The sequence below is a fragment of the Halichoeres trimaculatus genome, unplaced genomic scaffold (assembly GCF_033239565.1).
Source record: "Halichoeres trimaculatus isolate MK-OKI-2021-1 unplaced genomic scaffold, fHalTri1.1 fHalTri1_scaffold_11, whole genome shotgun sequence".
In the NCBI taxonomy this organism is placed as follows: domain Eukaryota; kingdom Metazoa; phylum Chordata; class Actinopteri; order Labriformes; family Labridae; genus Halichoeres; species Halichoeres trimaculatus.
Window position 1 is genome coordinate 36,307,276 of NW_027437189.1, and position 26,127 is coordinate 36,333,402.

Here is a 26,127-nt window from a genome sequence, read left to right on the forward strand (position 1 = left end):
CTGTCTGCAGATCCATGTGGTGTACTAACAAAGAAACAAACAAAGGTCAGTATGAACAAAGAAACAAACTAATGAATACTGTGCACTAGTGATGGGTAGAAGAGGCCTCGTGAAGCATGTCTACACACTGCCAAACTGTATTGACACTGTGTTGTTACTGTGTCACTGAATACTGACACCTGCTGGAACTTAAAAATTCCTACAGGCAACCTAGTAAACATACTCAACTGACACTGATATGATGGCCTATTATGTACAATAATATAATTTAAGTCATTGTATTTAATATTGTATTATTTCATTTCGTCATTTAAGTTTGAAATACTTTTGATATTTGTAGATGCAGTCAATAAATAATGTGAACATGTGTCATAACGTAAAAATCTCAGTGAACGTGTTGTGAATGAGGTTGCTTGTGGACTGGGAGTGTTTTATATACAAATTTTTATTCAAAAAAATATTTTTTTTCCAAAGTCTTGAAATTCAGTCTGTTCCTCTTTTTGGACACAACTTCCCCAGCTGTTGAAAACACTCGTTCACACGGAACAGATGAGACTGGAGTGCAAAGAAATTGTAGTGAAAGCTGGTATAAGTTTGGATATGTTGATTTTTGGTTTCTCCAGTATGACAAAGGATCCTGGGACCTCGCAATCTTGCTCTCTGCCAGGTATCTCTGCACCTCCTGGATGGCATCAGCTGTGGCGTTTTTAGTCTGCCTGTCCACTTCGATATCAAACATTTGCCATAGGTTATCTAAAAAAGATGCACATTCAGACTGCAGTCTGCTGATGGCCTCATTGCATTTGGAGGAACTGCGGAACCCGAGTGATTTAAATCTGGGGTCTAGAAGTGTTGCTAGAGTCAACACACTTAATGACTCCAGATTGGAAGCAGTGTCTGTGACTCGAGGCTTCAGGTGTTCATGTAGGTGTATGGCTGTCTGTGTGCGCAAGGTGGAAGCATTACGCTCTAGTGCATGATAGAGCATTTTCATCATTGGGATGACCTTTGACCCCGGCACTCGCCTCTCTTCAGACAACTCCACTGTAGCTTGGTGTAAAGGAGCAAGCACAAGAAGTGAAGAAGATGAAGTGTGTCCTATGATGGAATACTCATCAGCTGTAAGTGGAGTCAAATCTGTTTTTAGAGAGACCAGAGACACCCACACTGGTTCCCTCTCATCATGCAGCCTTGACAGCATTTCATATGTGCTGTTCCATCGTGTTGGCACCTCATTGATAAGTTTCAGGGTTGGCCGTCCCATCTGTTGCTGCACTTGAGCAAGCTTCTCCTTGGCTGTAGTAATTGATCTGAAGTAAGTGACAATGTACCTAGCTTTGTGTCTGATGGATGTAAGTGTGGGGATCTGATCACATGATTTTCTAACAATTAAATTGAGACTATGTGCAATGCAAACTGAGTGCCGAATCTGGAGCTGTCTGGTGGATGCAATCATGTTTGGTGCAGCGTCAGTCACAAGACACTTTACTTTATTGGTTATGGCCCCGTCCTCCATCATGCCCCTTTTGACTTGGGCCAAATTGTCAGCAGTGTGACTTTGTGGAAAGTATTGCACTCCTAACACAGACGTACACAACTGCAAATTGTCATTAATGTAGTGACAGGTAAGAGCCAAGTAAGCCTCCATGTTCACAGAAGTCCACATGTCAGCTGTTATACTCACTGCCACAGCTTGTTGTACTTCCATTTTCACTCGTTCCCGTTCCTCCTCATACTTTTTGGCCACCATTTGTTTGATGGTCTGAAATTTACACTAAGTCAAACCATGAGCAAATCAATATATTTAAATTAAAGATGAAATAAACTGGATATATCAACTACTACTTAAGATAATTTCCACACAAACCTTTCTGGTTGGCAAAACATATGAGGGCTCAAGGACCTGAACCAGTTCCCTGAGCCCTTCACTCTCTACAATGCTGAGGGGCTGGCAGTCCTTCAGGATAAAGTTCAAAATAGCCTCATCAAGCATCTGCTTTCTGGAGGCTTGATGGTTAACAAAGAAGTCAATGATAAATTAATAGTAACTACTTATCAATGAAGCAACCGTGTGTACGTTTTAGAGTGGCTGTATACCTGAATTTATCCTGGGTGTATCAGGGACTTCACCCTCATGCCTGGCCCTGTAATGCCTCAGCAAGATGTGCTTTTATTTAAATATGACAGTTCAGTCGAACAAATGCGACATTTAACCTGCAGAAAATAATATGAATAGTAAACTAAGAGTTACTTTGAAATTAATTTGAATTCAGATAGATCAAGTGGAAACTCTGAGAGGAACAGGATAAAACAAGGATGTTAAAACAAATACCTTATTTTCCGTCATGACATCAAAATGGTCCCACACGCCGGAAACCTTCCTCTTTGATGGAGGCTGTGCCATAATTATTGACGGATTTTATGATGATCATGTCAGATCGGGTCAGAAATTTGTTTGGCCGACACATCTTGTTGACAGATGTGCTTCCTTATAAAGACAGTTTGGAGCGTCAGTGTCAATTCGAAACAGTTCCAGTATCGGTCACGTGACCTTCTTAAAGCGATACGCCGACGACACGGGTTTTGCTCTATGAGCTCGACGCATGCGCCGATGCATCGGTGTTGCCGGACCCAACACTACTGTGCACTTTAAACTAAATAAAGTGATTTGATCAACTAAAGACTGTGTGATTGCTTTAAATTACTTTGTACTGTGATGGAAAATGTAACTTACTGCTAACACAAACAAACCCGGGATAGTAAGTGCTGCAATGTTACAGGGACAAAAGTAAAGTAAGGCAAAAATTAACAAATGTGCAAAGTAATTTTTAAGGAAACATTTGATGCTTTAAGTGACAAGTGGGTTTAATAAAGCAGGGGTCTCACCCACTTCGTCACAAAGACAAAACCAGTTTGGTGTCCATGACCAACAAATGAGCCATACAAAGCAATGATCCACTCCAAATACAAAGATAAAAAAAAAAAGAGATGAAAAAATTACAAGAAACGGACAAAGAAGAGAGCTGCTGCAAAAGTCAGCCATAGCCAACAGGGCGGCGCCTAGCAACCTTGTGTAAGACCTTTTCTTCAACATCAAAAAACAATAGGAGTAAACTGTAAAGCTACAGAGAGACATGTTACAAAAAGTCAATATACTGACGTTTATGTTTCAGATGTGCATTTTCCTTGGAGTAATAGGGATTACTTACTACATCATTTCTGGGTGCCTTGTTTAATGTTACTAAGCTAAAAACAAGCTCTGTGTGAGCTTATGATCATGATTTGCATTTGTATGAGTTTTCCTGATTTTAATGGTATAAGAAATATATTTAACTTATTGTTGAAATGAGTTAAAAATTCATAGACATGACAGTGAAAGGGAAAAACATGATTGATAACAGACAATACATTTGTGTAACACAATTTATTAATGCTGTACAAAAATAATTGGTCTTGGGATTCAAGGATTTGATGTTTTTATTTGCCATATGTAGCCTACATGGACCGACAGTCTACACACGTAGGAAATCTTGTGAAAGACTCTCAGAATCTAAATATATAAAACGTTTGAATACAGAATATAAACTGTTTAAAAATAGAGAATATAAACACTTTAAATAAAGAATATAGAAAAACAGCCTAAAAACACAGTACAGGGTGAGGTGCCCACAAGAAGTATGGTATGTACATAGTGAAGAAAGAGGGTAATCCCTGGAGCCCTGTTCTGTACTGTCTGATGATTTTTGCAGGAACATGCTGTACAGTGTTCTGGCATCTTTGAGTCTCAGTTGCTTCTGTTTTTGTTGACAGCAAGGTTGACCGGACCAAGATAGCTGCTGTATTTCACAATTTCTTACACTAGGTCCATGGGTGCACCTCAATGTGTTAATTTCGTGCCTTCTCTCTCCTATCTCCTCCGCGTTACCATAAGTACTTTTTGGGTCGCCATTTTGAAGACTGTCCCTAAGTGATAACTGTGCTCAGAGGAGAGCTTTTAAAGCTCTGTTACTGTTTCTGTTTGATCAGAGTTATTACAGCACACATGTGCAGACACATAAACAGCTGTTAGAGCTGACTGACAGATGATCCAGACGTGATCAGCTGATGCCGTCATCACTGAAACACGTTGCTTCATGTGATGCTCTGGAGGAGAGGATGTCCCATTGCTCTAAAAACCAATCTCCTTCATTCCTCTCCCCTCTCTTCATTTCCTCGCATCTCTCCATCATCTCTGGTGGGAGGGACTAAGACGTAAGTGATTGATGCAAGTGGAGGAAGGAAGGATGGAACTTTATCGCTTTGAGACACACCCCATGTTTTATAAAGGGATTATCAGTCTACGCTATCAAAAAGCTGCGCACTCATCTTGACTGCAGAAGAAGGATTCAGCTCCATTCATTCAGACGAGTTAGCGTTTTTTGTTCTCAATTTAACCTGTTACAAACATCAAAATGTACGGTTGTTCTCTAGTCAGTTGTCAGAAACAATACTAAACAATAGAGGCAACTTCTGTCAAGTTTTGACAGTTACAGTGCAACCGGTGTTTCAGAGTAAATAGCAACCATGCTAACTGGTGACTTTCAGCTGACAGTATCAGTGATAAACAGCTGAAAGTTACCAATCAATCAATCAATAAATCAAACTTTGTTTATAGAGCACTTTTTATGCCTAAAGGTTGCCACCTTTAAGCGTAAAAAGTGTTCTATAAACAAAGTTTGATTCATTGACATAACACAAAGTGCTTGACAAATCAAAACAAAACAAAACAAAGCAAAACAAAGCAAAGTGTACAACCCTCCATCTCTAACCCACCAACCCACACTCCTAGTGCACAAGGTGAACACAGTTGATTAAAATCCCTGCAGATGACCTGAGGAACTGTGGAAACGCTATCTGCAGACCTTCATGAGAAGACACTGAAGGTAAAGTAAGATGTTAAACTCACAGTAGAAAAATAAAACAAACAAGCTAAAAGAAACAAATAAGATAAAAAAAAGTATTACAAGATTAAAGCAGTGAAAAAGAAACAATGAAGAACTAAAACTTTAAGATACAAAAATTAAAAAGCTGAAAGTAACAGTGCAGTAAATAAGAAGATAAATAGTAAGATTAAGACACATTAAAAAAAGATAAATATATAATGAACTAAAAGTTAGGACCTTAAAAAAGGAAGATCCAAATATAATTAGATAAAAAGATAAATAAGTAAAATTAAAAATAAAACTCAGTTAAAGGCCAGACTAAAAAGGTAAGTTTTACGTTTGCTGTTAAAAACGTTAAAGCTCTGTGTAGCCCTCAGGTCTTCAGGCAGGCTGTTTCACAGTTGTGGACCATAATATTTAAAGGCTGCCATACCGTGGGTCTTTGTGTTAACTTTTGGTACTGTTAAAAATCCTTGACCTGAAGACCTTAGGGCTCTCACAGGCACACATGATAAAAGCAAGTTGGATAAATAGGAGGGTGCAAGACCATTAAGACATTTAAAAACCAGTAAGAGAACCTTAAAATCAACCCTAAAAGATACTGGTAGCCAGTGCAGAGACTTTAAAATCGGTGTGATGTGGGCTCTCTTTCTGGTCTTGGTCAGCATTCTAGCAGTGGAGTTTTGGAGCAGCTGAAGCTGAGAAATTTTCTTTTTCGAAAGACCAGAAAGAAGAGCGTTACAATAATCGATTCTACATGTAATAAAAGCATAAACTAGTATCTCTGCATTGGCTCAAGAAAGAAACTGATGTACTTTGGCAATGTTTTTCAAGTGATAAAATGCCGTTTTGACCAGATTTTTAATATGTGGCTCAAAACTGAGATCAGAGCTGAACGTTACTCCCAGATTCTTTACCTGCTGAAATGGGTTTAGAGCCAGAACTTTAAGCTTAGCATTCAGTTTCTCTCTCTGAGTTCCAGTACCAATGACTGAAACCTGCGTTTTGTCCTGGTTTAGTTGTAAAAATTTCTCTGCCATCCATGATTTAAAATCTAAAATAGAGTACATAAAGGGTATCGATTGGTCATGAGTCATCAGGAGACACAGCAATGCACAGTTGTGTATCATCAGCATAGCTATGAAATTTGATGCCATGCCTCCTGATGACATTTCCAAGGGGAAGCATATAGAGGTTAAAAAGTGCCGGACCTAAAATCAAACCCTGGGGGACACCTGAGGTTACTCTGTCTTTTTGATGAGCATTCCCCCATGCTAACATAAAAGTCTCGGTTGGTAAGATAGGATAGGACCAGTTAAAAACAGTGCCAGTGAGTCCAATAATATCATGAAGTCTGGTTAAAAGAATTTTGTGGTCAGCTGTGTCGAATGCTGCACTCAGGTCAAATAAAACTAGAACTGAGGCCATTTTGTTATCCATGTTTGACCTCAGATCATTTAAAATTTTTCTTAGTGCTGTTTCTGTACTATGATGTGCGCGAAAACCAGACCGATAAACCTTGCCTATGTTCGACGAGTTCATAAAATCATTTAGCTGGTAAAAACAAGTTTCTCTAAAATCTTACTTAAAAATGGCAGATTGGACACTGGCCTGTAGTTGTCAAGTATAGATGAATCCAGATTGTTTTTCTTCAGGACAGGTTTGACCATAGCGGTTTTAAATGCTGCTGGAAAAACACCTGTCTGAAGAGAATAATTAACAATATTTATTGAATCAGGATAAAAGTTGCTATAAATTATTTAAAAAAATGAAGTTGGGACAGGATCTAAAATACATGTTGCTGGGCTGAGTTGAAAGAACTTTACTGAGCATTTCAACATCAACCAGGACAAACTTCTCCAGTGTTTCCTCATGTTTCCTCATGAACATATAAGCTTTCAGAAGTATTAAAGTCCATTTGCTTTTTGTGTGGTAAGCTATGCCAGATGGACTCTATTTTACTACTGAAGTGGACTGCAAAGTCCTCACAATCAGAGTCAGTGTGAAAGTTGTTGGATTGGTTAAAAACAGGGTTAATTATAGAATCTATTGCTGAGAATAGAATAGAATAGAAAATACTTTATGTATCCCCGAGGGAAAATTCAGGATTCACAGCAGCAATCAAGAAAACAAAAGTAAGAAAGTGTATAGAAAGTGCAAAAATATCAACAAGAAAACAGATGACGACATCCCGTTCACCACTCTCCAGCCCAGCCAGTCTCCACCTCCACAGGGTCCAGGACTGAGCTTCTTCAGCAGTCTGTTCAGTCTCTGTCTCCTGGATCCTGTCTGCCCACAGCAGGCGAAGCCACGTCCATGAACAGCACGATGCCACTCTGCCCTCCAGCAGCCCCTCTGCTGCTGGGCTAGCACGGCTAGCTCGTCCATCCCACCGGAGATAGATCCCACGTTCCCAACAACGATGGAATGACAGATCCAAGTCGTCACCCCCCAGCTCACACCTGAGAACCAGCACGTCGTCCTCACCTCCTCCTCCTCACCTCAAGGGAAATCATCAAGCCCCAACTAGTTAGCATTGACATGCTACAGGCTGCTAACAGCTAATTTCACATGTAAATAATGCAGCCATGGTTACATGTAGGATCTCCAGACAAACACAGGATAAAAGTAGTAAAACTATCGCTGAAGCCACAAAAAGTTTGGTGTCCATGACCAACAATGAACCATACAAAGTAATGATTCACTCCAAATACTAAGATGACAAAAAGAGACGGAAAAAATTACAAGAAACGGACAAAGAAGAGAGAGCTGCTGCAACAGGCAGCTACTTGGGCTGCGCCTAGCAAGAACAAGATTTTTGTGTTGTGGCGGTTATTTTGTATCACTTTAGAAAAATGATTTTTTTCTTGCTTCGTTAAGAGCCTTGTTGTAGACACTCATACTTTCCTGAAGAATTTGATAGTGTACTGTTAATTTATTTTTCTCCACCTTCTTTCTGCAGTCTGACAGTTTCTTTTCAGCTGGGTTATGTCTTTTTTACTCCATGGTGGTTTTACATATGTTTTAATCCTTTTCAACTTAACAGGGGCAACTTTATCAAGTGCTGACCTTAGTTTATTGTTAAAACTGTCAGCAACAAAATCACAGGCAGAAGGTAAAATGTCAGGCGGAGTGCTACTTAAAATATCCATAAAATTTGCAGCCACTTCAGTTGTACGATAGCGTTTCCTAACAGTTCGCTCAGGGACTTCTTGATGGATAAAATCATGTACATTATAAAACACACAAAAGTGATCAGACAAGCCCACATCCACAACTGAGGATATATCTGCTGATAGGCCATAAGTTAAAACAAGATCTAAGATATGTCCTTTGTTGTAGGTAGGTAGGTAGGTAGGTAGGCAGGGTAACATGTTGAGTAAAACTCATACAGCTTATAAGATTTATAAACTGGGATGTAAAAGAGTCTGATTAATTGTCCATATGAATGTTAAAATCCCCTAAAATAATAATCCTGTCATATTTTGTATGGACAATGGATAATAATTCTGAAAATTCTGGAATAAAAGTGGCGCATCGTTTGGGGGGTCAAACACAATGTGGCAGGGCTGCTAAAAACAAAAGAGTGATATTAAAAAGAAATAAAATCACCAAAAGAAATGTCTTTCAAACCATAAGCTGCTAAAAGGATTGTTGTAGTACCCCCTCCTCTTTTATCTTTCCTACAAGAATAGGTGAAAACATAGTTGGGGGGGGGGGTGGGTGAGGCCTCTAGCAGTGTTGCAGGACCATCAGTGCTCAGCCATGTTTCAGTTAGACAAATAAAATCAATAATATCTAAAATTAGGTCAAAAATAAGAAATGTTTTGTTTAACAGGGACCTCACCTTTAAAAGTGCCATCTGTAGTGTTCTTGGTGAGTTAATGGCAGGTGTTATTTTATGTGCGGGAACGGATATAAGGTTTCTTGGGTTGGCTCTAGCAGACCATTTTGGTTTTGAATCCATGCATTGTCTATCAGTGATTATGTTGGGGATAATTGGACAATTGTAGGGTTGATGTGGTCAAAGTCTTGTACTGTATGTTTATTGTTCAAGATGGAAGTAGAGCGGTAGGGACTAGGACCCAGGGGCCATCAGTCAGTTGAGTGCTGGTCTGCAGGTGCGGGTTTGCAGCGGTGCAGAGTGGAACGAACAGGTACGTGTAGCTTACCGATCGTCAGGTTAAAGGACACCAGTTAACAGGGTCACATTTTACACTGATACACCAGCAATCTCTGCAGGTTAATAATTAAATGTACCATCTCAATCCAACCTCAGTTAACCAGGTTTGACTGCAAACAAGCAACATTAACGGCTGATATTCAAAATACAGATTAGACTTTGCTTATTTAATGAAAATGTTGGTTTGGGGCTGAGGTTCGGAACCAAACATGGACTCACTATGGAGGGGAAATAAGATAAGTTATATATGATGATTAACTGATACAGATTTTAGGAGTAAAGTAAAATTAGGGAATATTAAGAAATGATGAACCTGTCTATTAACCCTGAAAAACTCAACCATTGATATTCTGATTTGGTGCAGTTGTCTGGACGTAGTTTCTGGTTCTTTTATTCTGAACCGGTCTCAGACTCAGCGGTCTGTGTGCTTGTTTTGGTCTGGGAGGGTTTCTGATTTATTGACACATGTTTACATCCTGGTCTGTCACAGTCTGGTAAGTGTCCACAGATAATGCAGTCATGAGCATTGAGTGACAGTTGCGTGTTTAAATTCCTCTCTGGGCACAAAAACGTCTGTCCGCCTAACATCTGTCCACTTTCCGATCTCCTCTGTCCACCCACTACTGTTTCACAGACCTGGGAGCCGTTTACTATTCCTCAAAATCCTTTTTTTGGTGGTTAACTCCCCCACGTCCATTGACAACCCTTTAAAATCCACAGTGCTTTTACACACAAGTTGGGCAGCATCCGCTGTTGTTGATAAACAAATAATCTCTCTATACAGTCTATGGTGACAGCATTAGCGTCCTGTTTGAGACTCACCTGAGAGATGTGGACAGAGGACTCAAAATATCCATCCATCCATCTTCTTCCGCTTATCCGGGGTCGGGTCGCGGGGGCAGCAGCCTAAGCAGGGAAGCCCAGACTTCCCTCTCCCTAGCCACTTCGGCCAGCTCTTCCGGGGGGATCCCAAGACGTTCCCAGGCCAGCCGAGAGATGTAGTCTCTCCAGCGTGTCCTGGGTCTGCCCCGGGGTCTCCTCCCGGTGGGACGTGCCCTGAACACCTCACCAGGGAGGCGTCCGGGAGGCATCCTCATCAGATGCCCGAGCCACCTCATCTGGCTCCTCTCAACGCGGAGGAGTAGCGGCTCTACTCCGAGCTCCTCCCGGATAGCCGAGCTTCTCACCCTATCTCTAAGGGAGAGCCCGGCCACCCTACGGAGGAAGCTCATTTCGGCCGCTTGTACCCGCGATCTTGTTCTTTCGGTCACTACCCAAAGCTCATGACCATAGGTGAGGGTGGGAACGAAGATCGACCGGTAAACAGAGAGCTTCGCCTTCCGGCTCAGCTCCCTCTTCACCACGACAGACCTGTGCAGAGTCCGCATTACTGCGGACGCCGCACCGATCCGCCTGCCGATCTCTCGCTCCATCCTTCCCTCACTCGTGAACAAGACCCCGAGATACTTAAACTCCTCCACTTGGGGCAGGATCTCATCCCCGACCCGGAGAGGGCAGTCCACCCTTTTCCGGCTGAGGACCATGGACTCAGATTTGGAGGTGCTGATTCTCATCCCAGCCGCTTCACACTGGGCTGCGAACCGCTCCAGAGAGAGTTGAAGGTCACAGCTTGATGAAGCCAACAGGACCACATCATCTGCAAAAAGCAGTGATCCAATCCTGAGGTCACCAAACTGGACCCCCTCGACACCCTGGCTGCGCCTAGAAATTCTGTCCATAAAAGTTATGAACAGAATCGGTGACAAAGGGCAGCCCTGGCGGAGTCCAACCCTCACTGGAAACGAGTCCGACTTACTGCCAGCAATGCGGACCAAGCTCTGGCACCGGTCGTACAGGGAACGGACGGCTCGTAACAAGCAGCCCGACACCCCATACTCCCGGAGAACCCCCCACAGGACCCCCCGAGGGACACGGTCGAATGCCTTCTCCAAGTCCACAAAACACATGTGGACAGGTTGGGCAAACTCCCATGCACCCTCAAGAACCCTGCTGAGGGTATAGAGCTGGTCCACAGTTCCACGGCCAGGACGAAAACCACATTGCTCCTCCTGAATCCGAGGTTCGACGATCTTACGGACCCTCCTCTCCAGTACCCCCGAATAGACCTTACCAGGGAGGCTGAGGAGTGTGATCCCCCTGTAGTTGGAACACACCCTCCGGTCCCCCTTCTTAAAAAGGGGGACCACCACCCCGGTCTGCCAATCCAGAGGCACTACCCCCGATGTCCACGCGATGTTGCAAAGTCGTGTCAGCCACGACAGACCCACAACATCCAGGGCCTTAAGGAACTCTGGGCGGATCTCATCCACCCCCGGGGCCCTGCCACCGAGGAGCTTTTTAACCACCTCGGCGACTTCGACCCCAGAGATGGACGAGCCCACCCCATCATTCCCAGACCCTGCTTCCTCCAAGGAAGACGTGCCGGTGGGATTGAGGAGGTCTTCGAAGTATTCCTTCCACCGATCCACAACATCCCGAGTCGAGGTCAGCAGCGCACCGTCTCCACTGAGCACAGTGTTTACAGTGCACTGCTTCCCCCTCCTGAGATGCCGGATGGTGGTCCAGAACCTCTTCGAAGCTGTCCGGAAGTCGTTCTCCATGGCCTCACCGAACTCCTCCCATGTCCGGGTTTTTGCCTCAGTGACCGCCGAAGCTGCATTCCGCTTGGCCTGTCGATACCTGTCTGCTGCCTCAGGAGTCCCACACGCCAAAAAGGCGCGATAGGACTCCTTCTTCAGCTGGACGGCATCCCTCACCACTGGTGTCCACCAGCGGGTTCGGGTGTTGCCGCCCCGACAGGCACCAACCACCTTACGGCCACAGCTCCGATCAGCCGCCTCAACAATGGATGCACGGAACAAAGTCCATTCAGACTCAATGTCCCCTACATCCCCCGGAACACAGTTGAAGCTCTCCCGGAGGTGGGAGTTAAAGCTCTCTCTGACGGGAGATTCTGCCAGACGTTCCCAGCAGACCCTCACGATACGTTTGGGTCTACCAGGTCTGACCGGCATCTTCCCCCACCATCGGAGCCAACTCACCACCAGGTGGTGATCGGTTGACAGCTCCGCCCCTCTCTTTACCCGAGTGTCCAAGACATGCGGCCGCAAGTCCGATGACACGACTACAAAGTCGATCATCGAACTGCGACCTAGGGTGTCCTGGTGCCAGGTGCACATATGGACACCCTTATGCTTGAACATGGTGTTCGTTATGGACAACCTGTGACGAGCACAGAAATCCAACAACAAAACACCACTCGGGTTCAGATCGGGGGGGCCGTTCCTTCCAATCACGCCCCTCCAGGTCTCACTGTCATTGCCGACGTGAGCGTTGAAGTCCCCCAGTAGGACGAGGGAATCCCCAGACGGAGCACTCTCAAGCACTCCCTCCAAGGACTCCAGAAAGGGTGGATACTCTGAACTGCTATTTGGACCATAGCCACAAACAACAGTCAGGATCCGTCCCCCCACCCGAAGGCGGAGGGAGGCTACCCTCTCGTCCACCGGGGTGAACTCCAACGTACAGGCACCGAGCCTGGGGGCAACGAGTATCGCCACCCCAGCCCGCCGCCTCTCACCATCGGCAACTCCAGAGTAGAAAAGAGTCCAACCCCTCTCGAGAAGGCTGGATCCAGAGCCCTTGCTGTGCGTTGAGGTGAGGCCGACTATGTCTAGCCGGAACTTCTCAACCTCGCGCACCAGCTCAGGCTCCTTCCCCGCCAGAGAGGTGACGTTCCACGTCCCTAGAGCTAGCTTCTGCAGCCGAGGATCAGACCGCCAAGGTCCCTGCCTTCGGCTGCCGCCCAACTCACACTGCACCCGACCCCTATGGCCCCTCCTGCGGGTGGTGAGTCCACGGGAAGGGGGTCCCACGTTGCCTCTTCGGGCTGTGCCCGGCCGGGCCCCATGGGAACAGGCCCGGCCACCAGGCGCTCGCCATCGAGCCCCACCCCCAGGCCTGGCTCCAGGAGGGGGCCCCGGTGACCCACGTCCGGGCAAGGGAAACGCTGAACCATTAGGACTCAAAATATGCAAAAGTTAAATGAAACTTAAAAGGCAAATCTATGAAAGAATATGTATTCAGGAAATATTAAAAAAATCTATCTATTCTGCTTCCAGTGCTGTGCGAGGTGGCCGCCTGTTGTAGCAGCTCCCGGTGTCAGTGTGGTTTTGTATTAGTTTCTGCTATTTTATTGTTATCATCACCTTGTGTTTCTTAGAAGTAGTAGTTATTTAACTACCCAGCAAAGGCTACTTTAGCTTTTAGACCTTTTTGCATTGTTCATCTGTAACTTTTAAAATTCATTTTAATGGGAGGGCAGCATGCAGTGGAGTGAGCGCATTGTTTACACACGCGATCAGCTGATGGAGCTCTCCAAGGTGATACTGCCGGGCGCAAGGCCTGAAATTCCGGTGGAACTGAGGAGATGCTGGGGCTAAAGAGCTGGAGCGAAAAGGACAGCAAAGAGGAGAAAACACAGGCCTTCTGTACCAGCAGTGATTATAGGGAACGTGAGATCTTTGGCCAACAAGAGGGAGGAACTTGAAGCACTTGTTCGGCACCAGTGGGAGTAGCGTGAGTGCAGTATTATGTGCTTCATGGAGACATGGCTGCACTCGGACATCGAGGGTCATAGCGTGGCTGTACCCGGCTTCAGGTGTTTCTGGGCTGGCAGGGATGTTGTTAAGAGCGGTAAGAAGAAAGGTGGAGGGATAGCATTGTATGTGAGTGAGAGGTGGTGTAATCCTGGACACGTTGAAAGAACATCTCTGCATTGAACTGTTAGCTGTTGGAATGTGTCCCTGTTACTTGCCGAGGGAATTCACGTGCACCATACTCTGCACCATCCACTGGACAAACAGAGAAGCACCTCAAGCAGGCTAATCCAGCTCCAGTGCCACAAGGACAGATACAGGAGATCTTTCTTACCGCAGGCCATAACCCTTTACAAAAACTTACCTCTTGTGTGTAGTGCACTGTCATCTTCATGATATGGTTATCTGTCCCTTCATTTATATTCAAAATCTGCTCTGAACACACCTCATGCCACTGTACATACTGAATGTCATTATATTAAAGATTAATACACCAACTGACTGCTTTGCCTCGCTTTTATTATTATCATTGTAATTATTATTATTATTATTGTTATGTTACCCTACGTCACATCTGTGTTGTATTTTCTTTTTTTAAAACATCACCTTTCAACTTAAGCTACTATTTGCACATTTATTACTTTCAGTCAACACATCTAAGTTAACTCCTTCATGGCTGCCACCTTAACATGGTGGAGGGGTTTAAGTGCCTTGATGATCCTGGGAGCTATGCTGTGAGACCCCATATCATGAGTACATCTAGGAATTTGTTCACCCTGGCTGGAGGGTTTCCGGAGCCTGGCCCTGGAGCCAGGCTTGGGGTTAGGGCCCGCAGGTGAGCACCTACTGGCTGGGCATTTACCCATGGGGCCTAGTCGGGCCAAGCCCAAATGGGTGACATGGGTCCATCCTCCTATGGACCCACCACCTGCAGGAGGAACCATAGGGGTCTAGTGCGATGTGGATTGGGCGATGGTCAGAGGCAGAGGCCTGTTTATGAAAACTGGCTTTTGGGACATGGAACGTCACCTCTCTGGTGGGGAAGGAACCTGAGCTGATGCAGGAGGTAGAGAGATACCAGCTAGATATATAGTTGGGCTCACCTCAACGCACAGCTTTGGCTCTGGAACCAACCTTCTCAAGAGGGGTTGGACTCTGTTCTTTGCAGACATTGCTCCTGGTGGGAGGCGAGAACACGTGTGGGCTCACTCATAGCTCCACAGCTCTCTGCCGATGTGTTGCAGTTTTCCTTGGTGGACGAAAGGGTTGCTTCTCTGCGCCTTTGGCTTGGAGAACAGGTCCTGACTGTTGTTTGTGCTTACGCACCAAAAAGCAGTTCAGAGTACCCACCCTTTCTGGAGTCCTTGGGGTGGATGCTGGAAAACACCTCAACTGGGGACTTCATTGTCCTACTGGGGGACTTCAACGCTCATGTGGATAATGACAGCATGACTTGGAGGGGTGCGATTGGGAGGAACGGCTTGCCTGATCTGAACCGGAGCGGTGTTCAGTTGTTGGACCTCTGTACTAGTCACAGTTTGTCTATAACTAACACCATGTTCGAACATAATGGTGTTCATAAGTGCACCTGGCACCAGGACACCCAAGGTTGCAGACCAAGGATTGACTTTGTGGTCATATCAGCTGATCTGCAGTCATATGTTCTGGATACTTGGGTGAAGAGAGGAGCAGAGCTGTCAATTGATCACCACCTGGTAGTGAGTTGGATCAGATGGCAGGGGAAGATGCCAGGCAGACCTGGTAGACATAAATGAACAGTGAGGGTTTGCTGGGAACACCTGGCTGAGGTCCCTGTCAGCATGGTCTTCAACTCACAGCTCAGGCAGAGCTTCGACTGGGTCCAGGGGATGGCCGGGGACATGGAATCTGAATGGACCATGTTCAGCGGTGCCATTGCTGAGGCCTATGTCTGGCATTGCTGGTGCAAGGCGGTTGGTGCTTGTTGCAGCAGTAATCCCCAAATCTGTTGGTGGACACCAGAGGTGAAGGGTACCATCAAGCTGAAGAAGGAGTCTTTTAGGGCAGAGTTGGCTTGTGGGACTCCAGGAGCAGTTGGCAGGTACTGACAGGCCCAGCCCAGCTCTTGGAGTCACTGAGGCAAAAACTCGAGCGTGGAAGAAGTTTGGTGAGGCCATGGAAAAAGATTTTCATTTAGCCCCGAAGAAATTCTGGCAAATTGTCTGACAGCTCAGGATGGGAAAGCGGCCCTCTGTCCACACTGTATACAGTGGAGATGGGGAGCTGCTGACCTCAACTGAGAGTAAAGTTGGGCAGTGGAAGGAATACATTAAGGATCTTCTCAATTCCATCAACATGCATTCCATCGAGGAAGCAGAGCCAGAGGACTGTGGCTGTAGTCGCAGAGGCAATTAAACCACTCCACAGCGGCAAAGGCCCAGGGGCGGACAAGATCCTTCCTGAGTTCCTCAAGGCTCTGGATGTTGCAGGGCTGCTATGCTGACACGTCTCTGCAACATTCCATGGACATCGGGGACGGTGCCTCTGGATGGACAGACAGGGGTGGTGGTTACACTTTTTAAGAAGGGGGACCAGAGGGTGTGTTCCAACTACAGGGGGATCACACTCCTAAGCATCCCTGGTAAGGTCTACTCCAGGGTGCTAGAGGTCCGACAGTTGGTGGAACCCCGGATCTAAGAGGAACAATGTGGTTTTCATCCTGGCCGTGGAACACTGGACCAGCTCTGTACACTTGCAAGGGTGCTATAGGGGGCATGGGAGTTTGCCCACTCAGTCCACATGTGCTTTGTGGACTTGGAAAAGGCTTTCGACAGTGTCTCCGAAGGTATCTTGTGGGGTGTTCTCTGTGAATATGGAGTCGATAGCTGTTGTTACAGGCTGTTCAGTCTCTGTATTTCCAGAGCGAGAGCTCGGTGCGTATTGCCAACAGTAAGTCAAACTTGTTCCCAGTCAGGGTTGGACTCTGCCAGGGCTGCCCTTTGTCACCAATTCTGTTCATTACTTTCATGGACAGGATTTCTAAACGCAGTCAAGTAGCAGAGGGAGTCGGGTTCAGGGGTCTCAGGATCCCATCCAACCCTCACCTGTCGCCACGAGCTGTGGGTAGTGGCTGAAAGAACAAGATCACGGATACAACCGGTTGAAATGAGTTTCCTCCACAGGGTGTCTGGGCTCAGCCTTAGAGACAGGGTTTGGATATCAGGAGAGGCTCTGGGTAGAGCTGCTGCTCCTCCACATCCAGAGGAGCCACATTAAGTGGTTTGGGTATCTGATGAGGGTGCCTCCTGGACACCTTCTTGGGGAGGTGTTTCGGCATGTCCAACTGGGGAAAACCCCGGGGTAGACCCAGAACATGATGGAGAGGTCGTATCTCTCGACTGGCCTGGGAACACCGTGGTATCCCCTCAGAGGAGCTGGTGGAAGTGGCCGGGGACAGGGGTCATTGGTCTTCGCTGATGGCACTGCTGCCCCCACGACCCAGACTTAGATAAGCGGTGGAAAACGAACGGACGAACGAACATATAAGTTAAGTTAATGTTGTATTTAATTTCTTTTCTAATACTAGTAGGAATGTTAATTCATAGCTGGTGTATATACCTCTCACAATCTTTATTGTTGTATCTTGTTGCTAGGGTGCTTATGTATATCTAATTTATACTTATATTTTTATATATTTTATTCTGTTTTATTTTTGTATTCTTCTACTGACTCTGTCAGGTGCTACTGATAACACTACAATTTCCCATTTTGGGATCAATAAAGTAATTCTATTCTATTCTATTCTATTCTATTCTATTCTATTCTATTCTATTCTATAATAAAAGGTCCTTGACTCGTTTTTAAGGATCACTTTATAGTCAGTATGTTTACATGCAGCTTCAAGAATTGGACTATGAGTCAGCACAATCGACACAACTGGATGATGTGATTGCTATCGAACTATGGGTGGTCAGTCAGTACGATTTGGAAGGGCTTGGTACGTCAAGGTGTTCAGCAGCAAGAGGAAATAGGTGACAATGATGAATAGGGTCACTGGCTCAGTCTATGGCTCCAACTCAACAAACATAAAATACATAAAACATACATAAAAACATAAAGAGCTACAGCTGTATCCATATACACACACACAGCTTCACTTATCAAAAAAGAAAAAAAGAGCGCCACCTATAGAAGCAGAGAGACGTTCCAAGTCTAATTCTGCGTGTTTACACAGACAAGACCAGACCCCTCCTCTTTCACTGTTACTTTGGATTGAGCCGCGACCTTAGGTAGACCTGTGTGCATGTAAACGTACTGAGTGACTCATGGGGTTTGTTTTTCAAGAAATATCTGTTTTTACACAATCCTTAATGTACACACACACACACACACACACACACACACACACACACACACACACACACACACACACACACACACACACACACACACAGATGTAATGTACGGTATGCTACGATACGGATGTGTCAGATGTAATGACTCAACAGGCAGCACAGCCTAACCCTTTCTCACTTCCTGTGAGGTAATCACCTGTATTACATCACACATCAGCTCCTCTTTTGTTCTTCTGTGTTTCATAATAACATTTCCCCTAATGCTGTACAAACAGGCAGTAGAGTCAGCACTGGCTAAAAATAAGAGATAGTAAGGTGGAAATGAAAAGGTGTAAAGTATGGAGTGGAGACTTTAGCAGACAAAGTTTCTCCCGTCCCCTAAACTGACAGTAGGTCTCTGTATGAAATGCTACAGAGCGTGATCAGATATGTTCGATCACGCTCTGTAGCATCCATGTGTCTCAATAAAGAGACATTAAGGAAGTTACAGAACAGGTCATAAGTGGCTTAAGACAAGCGAGTGAGCAATGGTAACAACTGACTGAATTTTTGTAAATTCACATATTTCGGAATGTTTAGTTTTAGTTTTCAGTCAATTTCGTTTTTATTCCCCTGATGTTATTATGTTATGTCCACCCAAACTACATAAGATATGCATGAAATAAACTTAACAACAAAGAACTGAAGACACTGCAGTAGGTTTTCCCACATGATGTTGGATCCAAAAACAAACAAACAAACAAAGAAAGAAAAGAACATACAGTTTAATCTTATATAGAAAAAACAGTTTAATCATTAATAAAAACATGCAGATTCATCTTTGATCTAAAAAAAAATACAGTTCAATCTTTGATGAAAACAGTTTAATCTGCAATAAAAACAGTTTAATCATTGATGAAATACATAGCTTAAATACAATAAATAAACGAGATAAAACAGAACACAAAAAGATTACAAAAATAAAGTTGTTTTTTTCACTCAAGTGGACCAAAGTGTAAAAAGTGGTAATTTAAGGAGTTAATCTAGTTACATTGCCACGAATAAAGTTTTAATTGTTGGAGTTAGAGTCAAAATAAAGTCATGACTTACAAGATTAGAGTTATCCTGTGCAAGATTAAAGCAAAATTAAGCCCATGTTTGTAGAGATTATACTCAAAATAAAGTCATTATGTATGAGAACAAAATGAAAAAATGAAGATGTTATGTTCTGAGAATAAAGCTGAAATAAAGTTACTATTCTAGATTTAAGATTAAGGGAAATACAGTTTATATATTATATTATTAAAACCTCAGATCAAAAGAGAGAAGAGAGGGATTGTTTTTTTTTTTTCTTAAATTAGTGAATGAACTCTTTTTTTATATATATAGTTTCAATGATAGAGAATGAGAAAGTCCTCTTTTAAAAGTCCGGATTTGTGCTTACAAACCTAGAGTGTTTGAGTGTCTTGCCCTCAGCATCACTTCCATCAGATGTTGTGACAGAGGTATTGCAGTTTTATTGTACAAGTGACTCAACGGGCGAAACTTTGATCTTGCACGTTTCCTCTGGAGGCGCCTCTTTAGCGTCACCCTGAAGAGCTGAAACACATTAAACCAGTCAACATCCTGATCTGACACTCAGATATCCTCACAGAGCCAGGAGACCACAGACGGTGAGATTCTTCAGGTGCTGATTTGATCTCAAACACAGCTAAAGAACAACCAGTGACTGATCTATAACCTCTCTGTGTCTCAGCTTGTTATCAGACAGGATGGCAGACACTGTACAGGAAGAAAAGACTTTGAGCAGCCTGGAAAAGGTAATCACAGGTGAGTTCCTTATAGTCAGGAAATGGAGGATTAGAGCAGCTCAGTGATGCTGATTTAATCTGAGCTTCTCTGTGTCCTTCCTCAGGAGGCATCGTCCTTCTCCTCGTGGCTTTCCCCATCACTAACGTCGCTGTGGGTAGGTGCTCCTCTCACCTGTTGGATGAGTGTGTGATGCTGCAAAGCCAGTGTATACTCACCTGGGATGTCCAGGTAGTGCCTTCTTCAGTCTCCTGTGCTCTCCCTGAACAGGTGCTGCGTATGTCCACGAGTGCCCGATTGCTCCAATCCTTCCGGCCTATTTAATCGTGATTGGGGTCGTCTGCCTGCTGTTGGTCGGTCTGTTTGCACTGACACAGCCTTTTCCTACTCTAAGTGACAACAAGATCTGGTTCTGGATTGTCTTCTTTGCTTTTTTGTTCACTCTGGGATGGTTCTTCTACGGTAAGACTGCTCACACTCCAGAGTCACTCTCGTCCTCTGGAACCAAAGATCATATCATGGCAAAATGGAGCTAAAGCTCCTGTGAAGAGTTTGTGGCACATCCTGGAGCAGATAGAGATGAACACAGAGTCCTTATTATGACCCCAAAACTCAAACGATATTCTCTACATGAAGAGGGGGGGTGGTAAGGTGTCCCACACTTTTAGGTTTGGATGAGAATTTTGTTGAAAACACTACAGTCCGAGACAATATCTGCAAAATGTCTGGAATAAAAGATTCAGGTGATTACCAGATATTCAAAAAACAAACAAACAAACAAAAAAAATCACATTTCTGACAAACTGCACCTTTACCTCACCAATATACTATCGTCCCTGACTGGAACAGCAGGAAGGTTTATGTGAGATGTTTTTTTTTAATTATTTGATTGATTCCAGGTTTGAAAGCCTCACTGGGGATTTTTTGTCAGAGTGCTGTGTTTAAATGTAACAGGATTTTACTGTTGAAATGTTCTCATTAATGTACAGTAATTAGTTTTTTTTAATATGCTTATGCTCTAATCAGAGTGGTCATGTGATGAGGTTTAACCCCCATGTTGTGTTTGTTTCATGTTACACATCTTTGTGTTTCTGGTCAAAAATGACCAATCCAGTAGGACTCATCATAAAAACTATAAAAATACAAATATCATAACTTTTTGAAATGAAACATCTTTTATCAACCTCGGTTCTTGTGATCATCACAACTTTTGCACTCGTATTTATCATTTATGGCCTGTAGGCCTCAGCGATCTAAGCTCATACATGTCAAATTCAATTTCTCGTAACCATCATTTCTGTATCATTTTCATGAAAGTCATGAAATCTCAAGTCAGTCTGAGCAAATTAACTCTGTTTTTTAAAGATAAACTTTCCAATCAGTCAAATTTGACACAAAATAAGGGTTAAATCACAAAAACATCAGATGCTCAAGAGTTCATTTTCTGGTTAATTGATACTTTTCAGGTGTCCCAGTCTAGCTGCTTTCTCTGTCTCATACAGATGCTACAAGCATTAAACTACATCTGACACATATTCCTCACATATGACTGATCACAACATGCCAGCCTGAGGACTGACCTGGATCAGTTTCCCTCCACTCAGCAGCGCTGGAGTTACCATGTGACTCCTGTCAGGGTCTTTTATGCTTCCACAAAGATTTCACTTCTCTCTAACTCTCCCTGTCATTCTCTTTCCCTCCACAGGAAGTTACGTGGTTTATACCATGTTTCCACTTTCTCACAGATTCTCCACCCGTCCACCCAGATCTGTGAGCAGCCGCTTCCCCCCAACGATCTCAGGCTACACCCAGAATTCCATCCATCAACTCAGCTCCAACAGCTCCCACTTTACCACTGCAGCCCCAGAGTACACCGACAGCCCTAACAGCCGCTTCCCCCCACCGATCCCTAGCAACCAGCCTGACCCCTCTTCAGATCAGAACCAGACCCAGAGCCCTAGCTTCAACCAGACCACGACAACCACCAACACCAACCAGACTCTGATGAGTTTGATTCAGACTCTGGCTCTCAGCAACAGCAGCCATCAGGCGAACAGAGAGCACCTGAACACACCACGAACAGGCGCAGTGAGGTCTGTGACTGTGGACTGCGACAAGAACCTGTACCTGTTTGCTTTCTGGACCACCACGCTGATTTATGTGTTTGTGTGCATCTCCTGTGCCATTTCAGCCATTCATAAAAAAAGACAATAGATAAAAATCAGTTCTGTGACTTTCACACCAAATCAAAACTCAAACAATCAGCTGTCCCTGGTTTTAGCTGAGGCCTCGTTTTGAAATCCTTTTGCTTTCTTACGATACTCGTTCTGTTTCTTCCTCTTCAGCTGGGCTCTGTGTGGATGGTTGTGAAACAGGGGGGGAATCTTTCTTCAGCTGTCATGTTCCTTAAAAGGGGTTTCAGATTCAAAAAGTCAGGTGGAGTGGCTTGATCTTTTGCCTCTTTCAGGATGAAAACAGGAAAGTGAAAGGAGGTGACATTTAACTTGAGTGAGCAACAGCCAGAACTCTAACTCAACTCTCAGATATGACTGATGTTTTTGAACATTAATCTTTGACTTTGTGAGGCAATTAAACATTCTTTAGACTCCCAGGTAACAGAAATTCATGACAAACCACCTGATGATTGATTTCTAAGGCATGATGTTACATGAGCTTCAGTAAAAACAGATCATGCTTTTCTTCTGTTGCTGATTTTGTGCAGTTCTCATCCTATTTGTGCGCTTTGAATATAAATAAAAATCTTTGAGTATTCTTTTGTTTGGGTCATTATTCTAAGGGTTTTTGTAATTTTAACATCCTTTAAAAATCAACTTTGACTTTATTTCACTTCACAGCCATGCCTTAGATGATAGTGATGACTGAGGGAACACTCAGGCGTTACTGAAGGCCTCTATAGGTCTCATGAAGGGATTGTTTCTTTATCAACAAAGTCTGATGCAGAAGAACTGCGCAGCATAATAGTTTTTCAACTGATATCCACCAAAAACACATTTTTTAACTTAGTATCATCACGTTGACAGATGATAAAATGCTCCCAGGTTTGTGAAATAGCAGTGAGTGGATCAAAGAGATCAGCAAGTGGACAGGTGTTAGGTGGACAGACGTTTTTGTGCCCAGAGAGGGATCTAAACACACACACGTCACACTCTGCTCATGACTGCATTATCCGTGGACACTTACCAGACTGTGACAGACCAGGATGTAAACATGTGTCAATGAATCAGAAACCCTCCCAGACCAAACAGAGCACACAGACCGCTGAGTCTGAGACCGGTTCAGAATAAAAGAACCAGAAACTACGTCCAGACAACTGCACCAAATCAAAATATCAATGGTTGAGTTTTTCAGGGTTAATAGACAGGTTCATCATTTCTTAATATTCCCTAATTTTACTTTACTCCTAAAATCTGTATCAGGTAACCATCATATATAACTTGACTTATTATTTCCCCTCCATAGTGAGTCCATGTTTGGTCAGAACCTCAAACCAACATTTTCATCAAAAAAGCAAAGTCTAATCCGTATTTTGAATATAAGCCGTTAATGTTGCTTGTTAGCAGTCAAACCTGGGGCCTGTACTACGAAGCTGGATTAGCAGCATGCAGGCAGGGGAAGCGCTGCGAGCTTGCCGTAGGGGCGGGGGCTTACAAGCTGCAGTGCAGATCTGTCACCCTGGGAGAATCAGCTGCGCTCTGCATGACAACATAAAATCGTTATTGTTTTTCATGCTTTTATGAATTATATATATATATTTAAATTTATGTATATACATTATATATATATATATATATATATATATATATATATATATATATATATATATATATATATATATATATATATATATATATATATATGGACGCTGCCAACGCTCGAGTAAGGTTCACACAGAACGCGTCGCGCACAGCAGTGTCGGATCGGCGCCAGGGTTGTGTGTGAACTAGGTGTCAGACCGCTTCTGGTATGAGTGTACAGTTAGAGATAACTTCCTGGATGAGTTTTGGATTTTCCGCACAACGAATGTGGATCCCTTTTTATTCCACACGTTACCCCGGCTGAACGCTAAACCTGGTCCTGAGCAGGTTAAGTTCCAGGACAAGAGCTCACGGGGTGTGACAGACCGCCTGCTGACCAATCGGTTCTCTTGGGTGGGCATAAAAGACTGCACAGTCGCCAATTTGCTCAGCTGGAGTTAAGTCCTTAGGCGCGGGACCGCCCCCTGTGTTTTTGGCCCAACATTTTTCTTATGAGTTGGGAACAAACAATATCTCACTGATCATCAAAACTGAGACATTGTCAGGGAAAAGTAAAAATGTGTGCAAATGGAATCTTTCATACTGACCACTTTGAAGGATGCTTTTATATTTAGGACCTAACTGCCTGTGTCGTCACATGATGAGATAGGTCTATTAATATCAGCATTTTGGAAATTTACGCATTCACAGAGTCGGCGATTGTTTGCTAGCAATCCCTCCGGCTTCTCGCGGCTGCAGTCGTGTTGCTCCTGGTCTGGATTGTACTGCGGTACTACTTGTATTTTTGCAGGATTATTTGCTGCTCCTCAGCCGTTAAGTAGGCTGCTCTCTTCTCCATTGGGAGAAGGGCGTGGTTAGGGCCGCTAACCACGCCCATTTTATGTGTGCGTGCACAGATCCCAGCCAGATTCACTTATCGAGTTGATAACAAGCCTCGTAGTACAGCAGATCTGGATGACGGAGATCCGGTGAAGTTCAGCGAGTTGTCGCAGAGTTATCCTGGATGACTTAATCCAGTTTTGTAGTACAGGCCCCTGGTTCACTGAGGTTGGATAAAGATGACACACTTAATTACACAGCCGCACACTGTGCTGGTGTTTCAGTGTAAAGTGTGACCCTGTTAACTGGTGACTCTTGGCTGTCGATCACTGATACCTTTAGCTGAGAGCAAGCAGCAAGCTCCAGTCTGAGACTGTGAGACAGTGCTGAAGTGCTAAAATCTGTTGTGTCTCCAGTGTTCAGGCTGGCTCCTGAAGTACCGGAAGTCACAAACACACCAAGCCAAAAAAATCTGTTTTCACTGCAGAAATTAACCTATTCGCAGCCTGGTTCAAAAACCGTCTCCTGTCTGAATCACTGATTTTACCATCGCACACACTATATGGGGGATTTTTTAGAGGCACAGCTCAGGTCACGTGACCGACAGGCGCCTTATAGCTGTATGTGAAGCCCTTGCCACTACCAATATGGCTGCACCAATGTGCTTCATTTTCCTTTTCAGAAACAGACAGGTGACGTCGCTGAGACTACATCCATGTTTTATACAGTCTATGGCTGGGAGTCACCAGTTAGCATGGTCACTATTTACTCCAAAACACCGGTTGCTCTGTAATTGTCCAAACTTGATAGACGTTGTCTCTGTTGTACAGTATGATTTCTGTCAACCGTCAACACAACAAGCGTACATTTTTGATGCTGCTAACAGGTTGAATTTAGTGTTAAAAAAAGGATAACTCGTCTGAATGAATGGAGCTGCTTCTGCAGTCAAGATGCGTGTGTATCTTTATGATGACGTAGACCATTAACCCCTCTATTAAAGGGGTTGGTTCAGGTATTTTTTCTTTTTGGCGTAAAGCTTCTGAGGACCATCAATGGTGGGGAGCACAGGGACCTCCTTGGTCTGTGACTCCAGCTGTGTGGAGGTCCTGATACCGGCCAGACTGACCGCACAGCTGGTGTGAGGTGACAGATGAGAGTGCACGCAGTCAACGCACAACGGAGCGGAAACTGCATGAAACTCTGCTTCCTCTTGTTTGAGCCTTTGATGGAACCTTTAGGTCGGGATCAACATGGTTTGATCTTCACTCCTGACAAAATGGCAATGAACATTCATACCGATGGACCGTGCTGTGGGAACTATTTACAGGAGACACTTTTTACACTTTCAAGTTTGTTTCAGTTAAAAGTGATTTAAAATGATCATTTAAAGCTACTGGTACTGATGTACTGTCTGGTGACATTGGTGTTTCTGAAATATTTAATGAAAGCAAAAAGCCTCGTCGCCCGAGTCCCTCTCATGATTTCCGTGGAAATTGTCTAGTGATATAATATTGTTTCTGTTTTTTTTTTTGTTTTTTTTTTTGGGGGGGTGGGGTCATCTTATTAGTGACAGTAATTGTTGTTTTTTTAATTAGTGACATTAAAGTATCATTTGGGTGGAGGCTTTAAATAGGCTCTTTCAGATTTCTTCCTCTTTCTGTGTTGTATATCATCTATCATTGTTGT

At 44.0% G+C, this 26,127-nt stretch overlaps 1 protein-coding gene across 2 annotated transcripts; it reads left to right on the plus strand.

Moving 5' to 3' along the window:
• The first annotated feature begins 2 nt into the window (after window positions 1-2).
• LOC141799208 (uncharacterized) lies at window positions 3-22,550 on the plus strand. 2 transcript variants are annotated; one of them, XM_074681379.1, is made up of 5 exons: window positions 3-45; window positions 19,794-19,867; window positions 19,953-20,003; window positions 20,117-20,308; window positions 21,552-22,550. In XM_074681379.1, exons 2-5 carry the CDS (start codon window positions 19,810-19,812, stop codon window positions 22,058-22,060), a joined length of 810 nt encoding a protein of 269 aa, XP_074537480.1. In that variant the 5' UTR covers window positions 3-45; window positions 19,794-19,809; the 3' UTR covers window positions 22,061-22,550. The 2 variants fall into 2 exon arrangements, with proteins under 2 accessions (XP_074537480.1, XP_074537479.1); XM_074681378.1 differs by lacking the exon at window positions 3-45 and adding an exon at window positions 19,616-19,710.
• The last annotated feature ends 3,577 nt before the right edge of the window (window positions 22,551-26,127 follow it).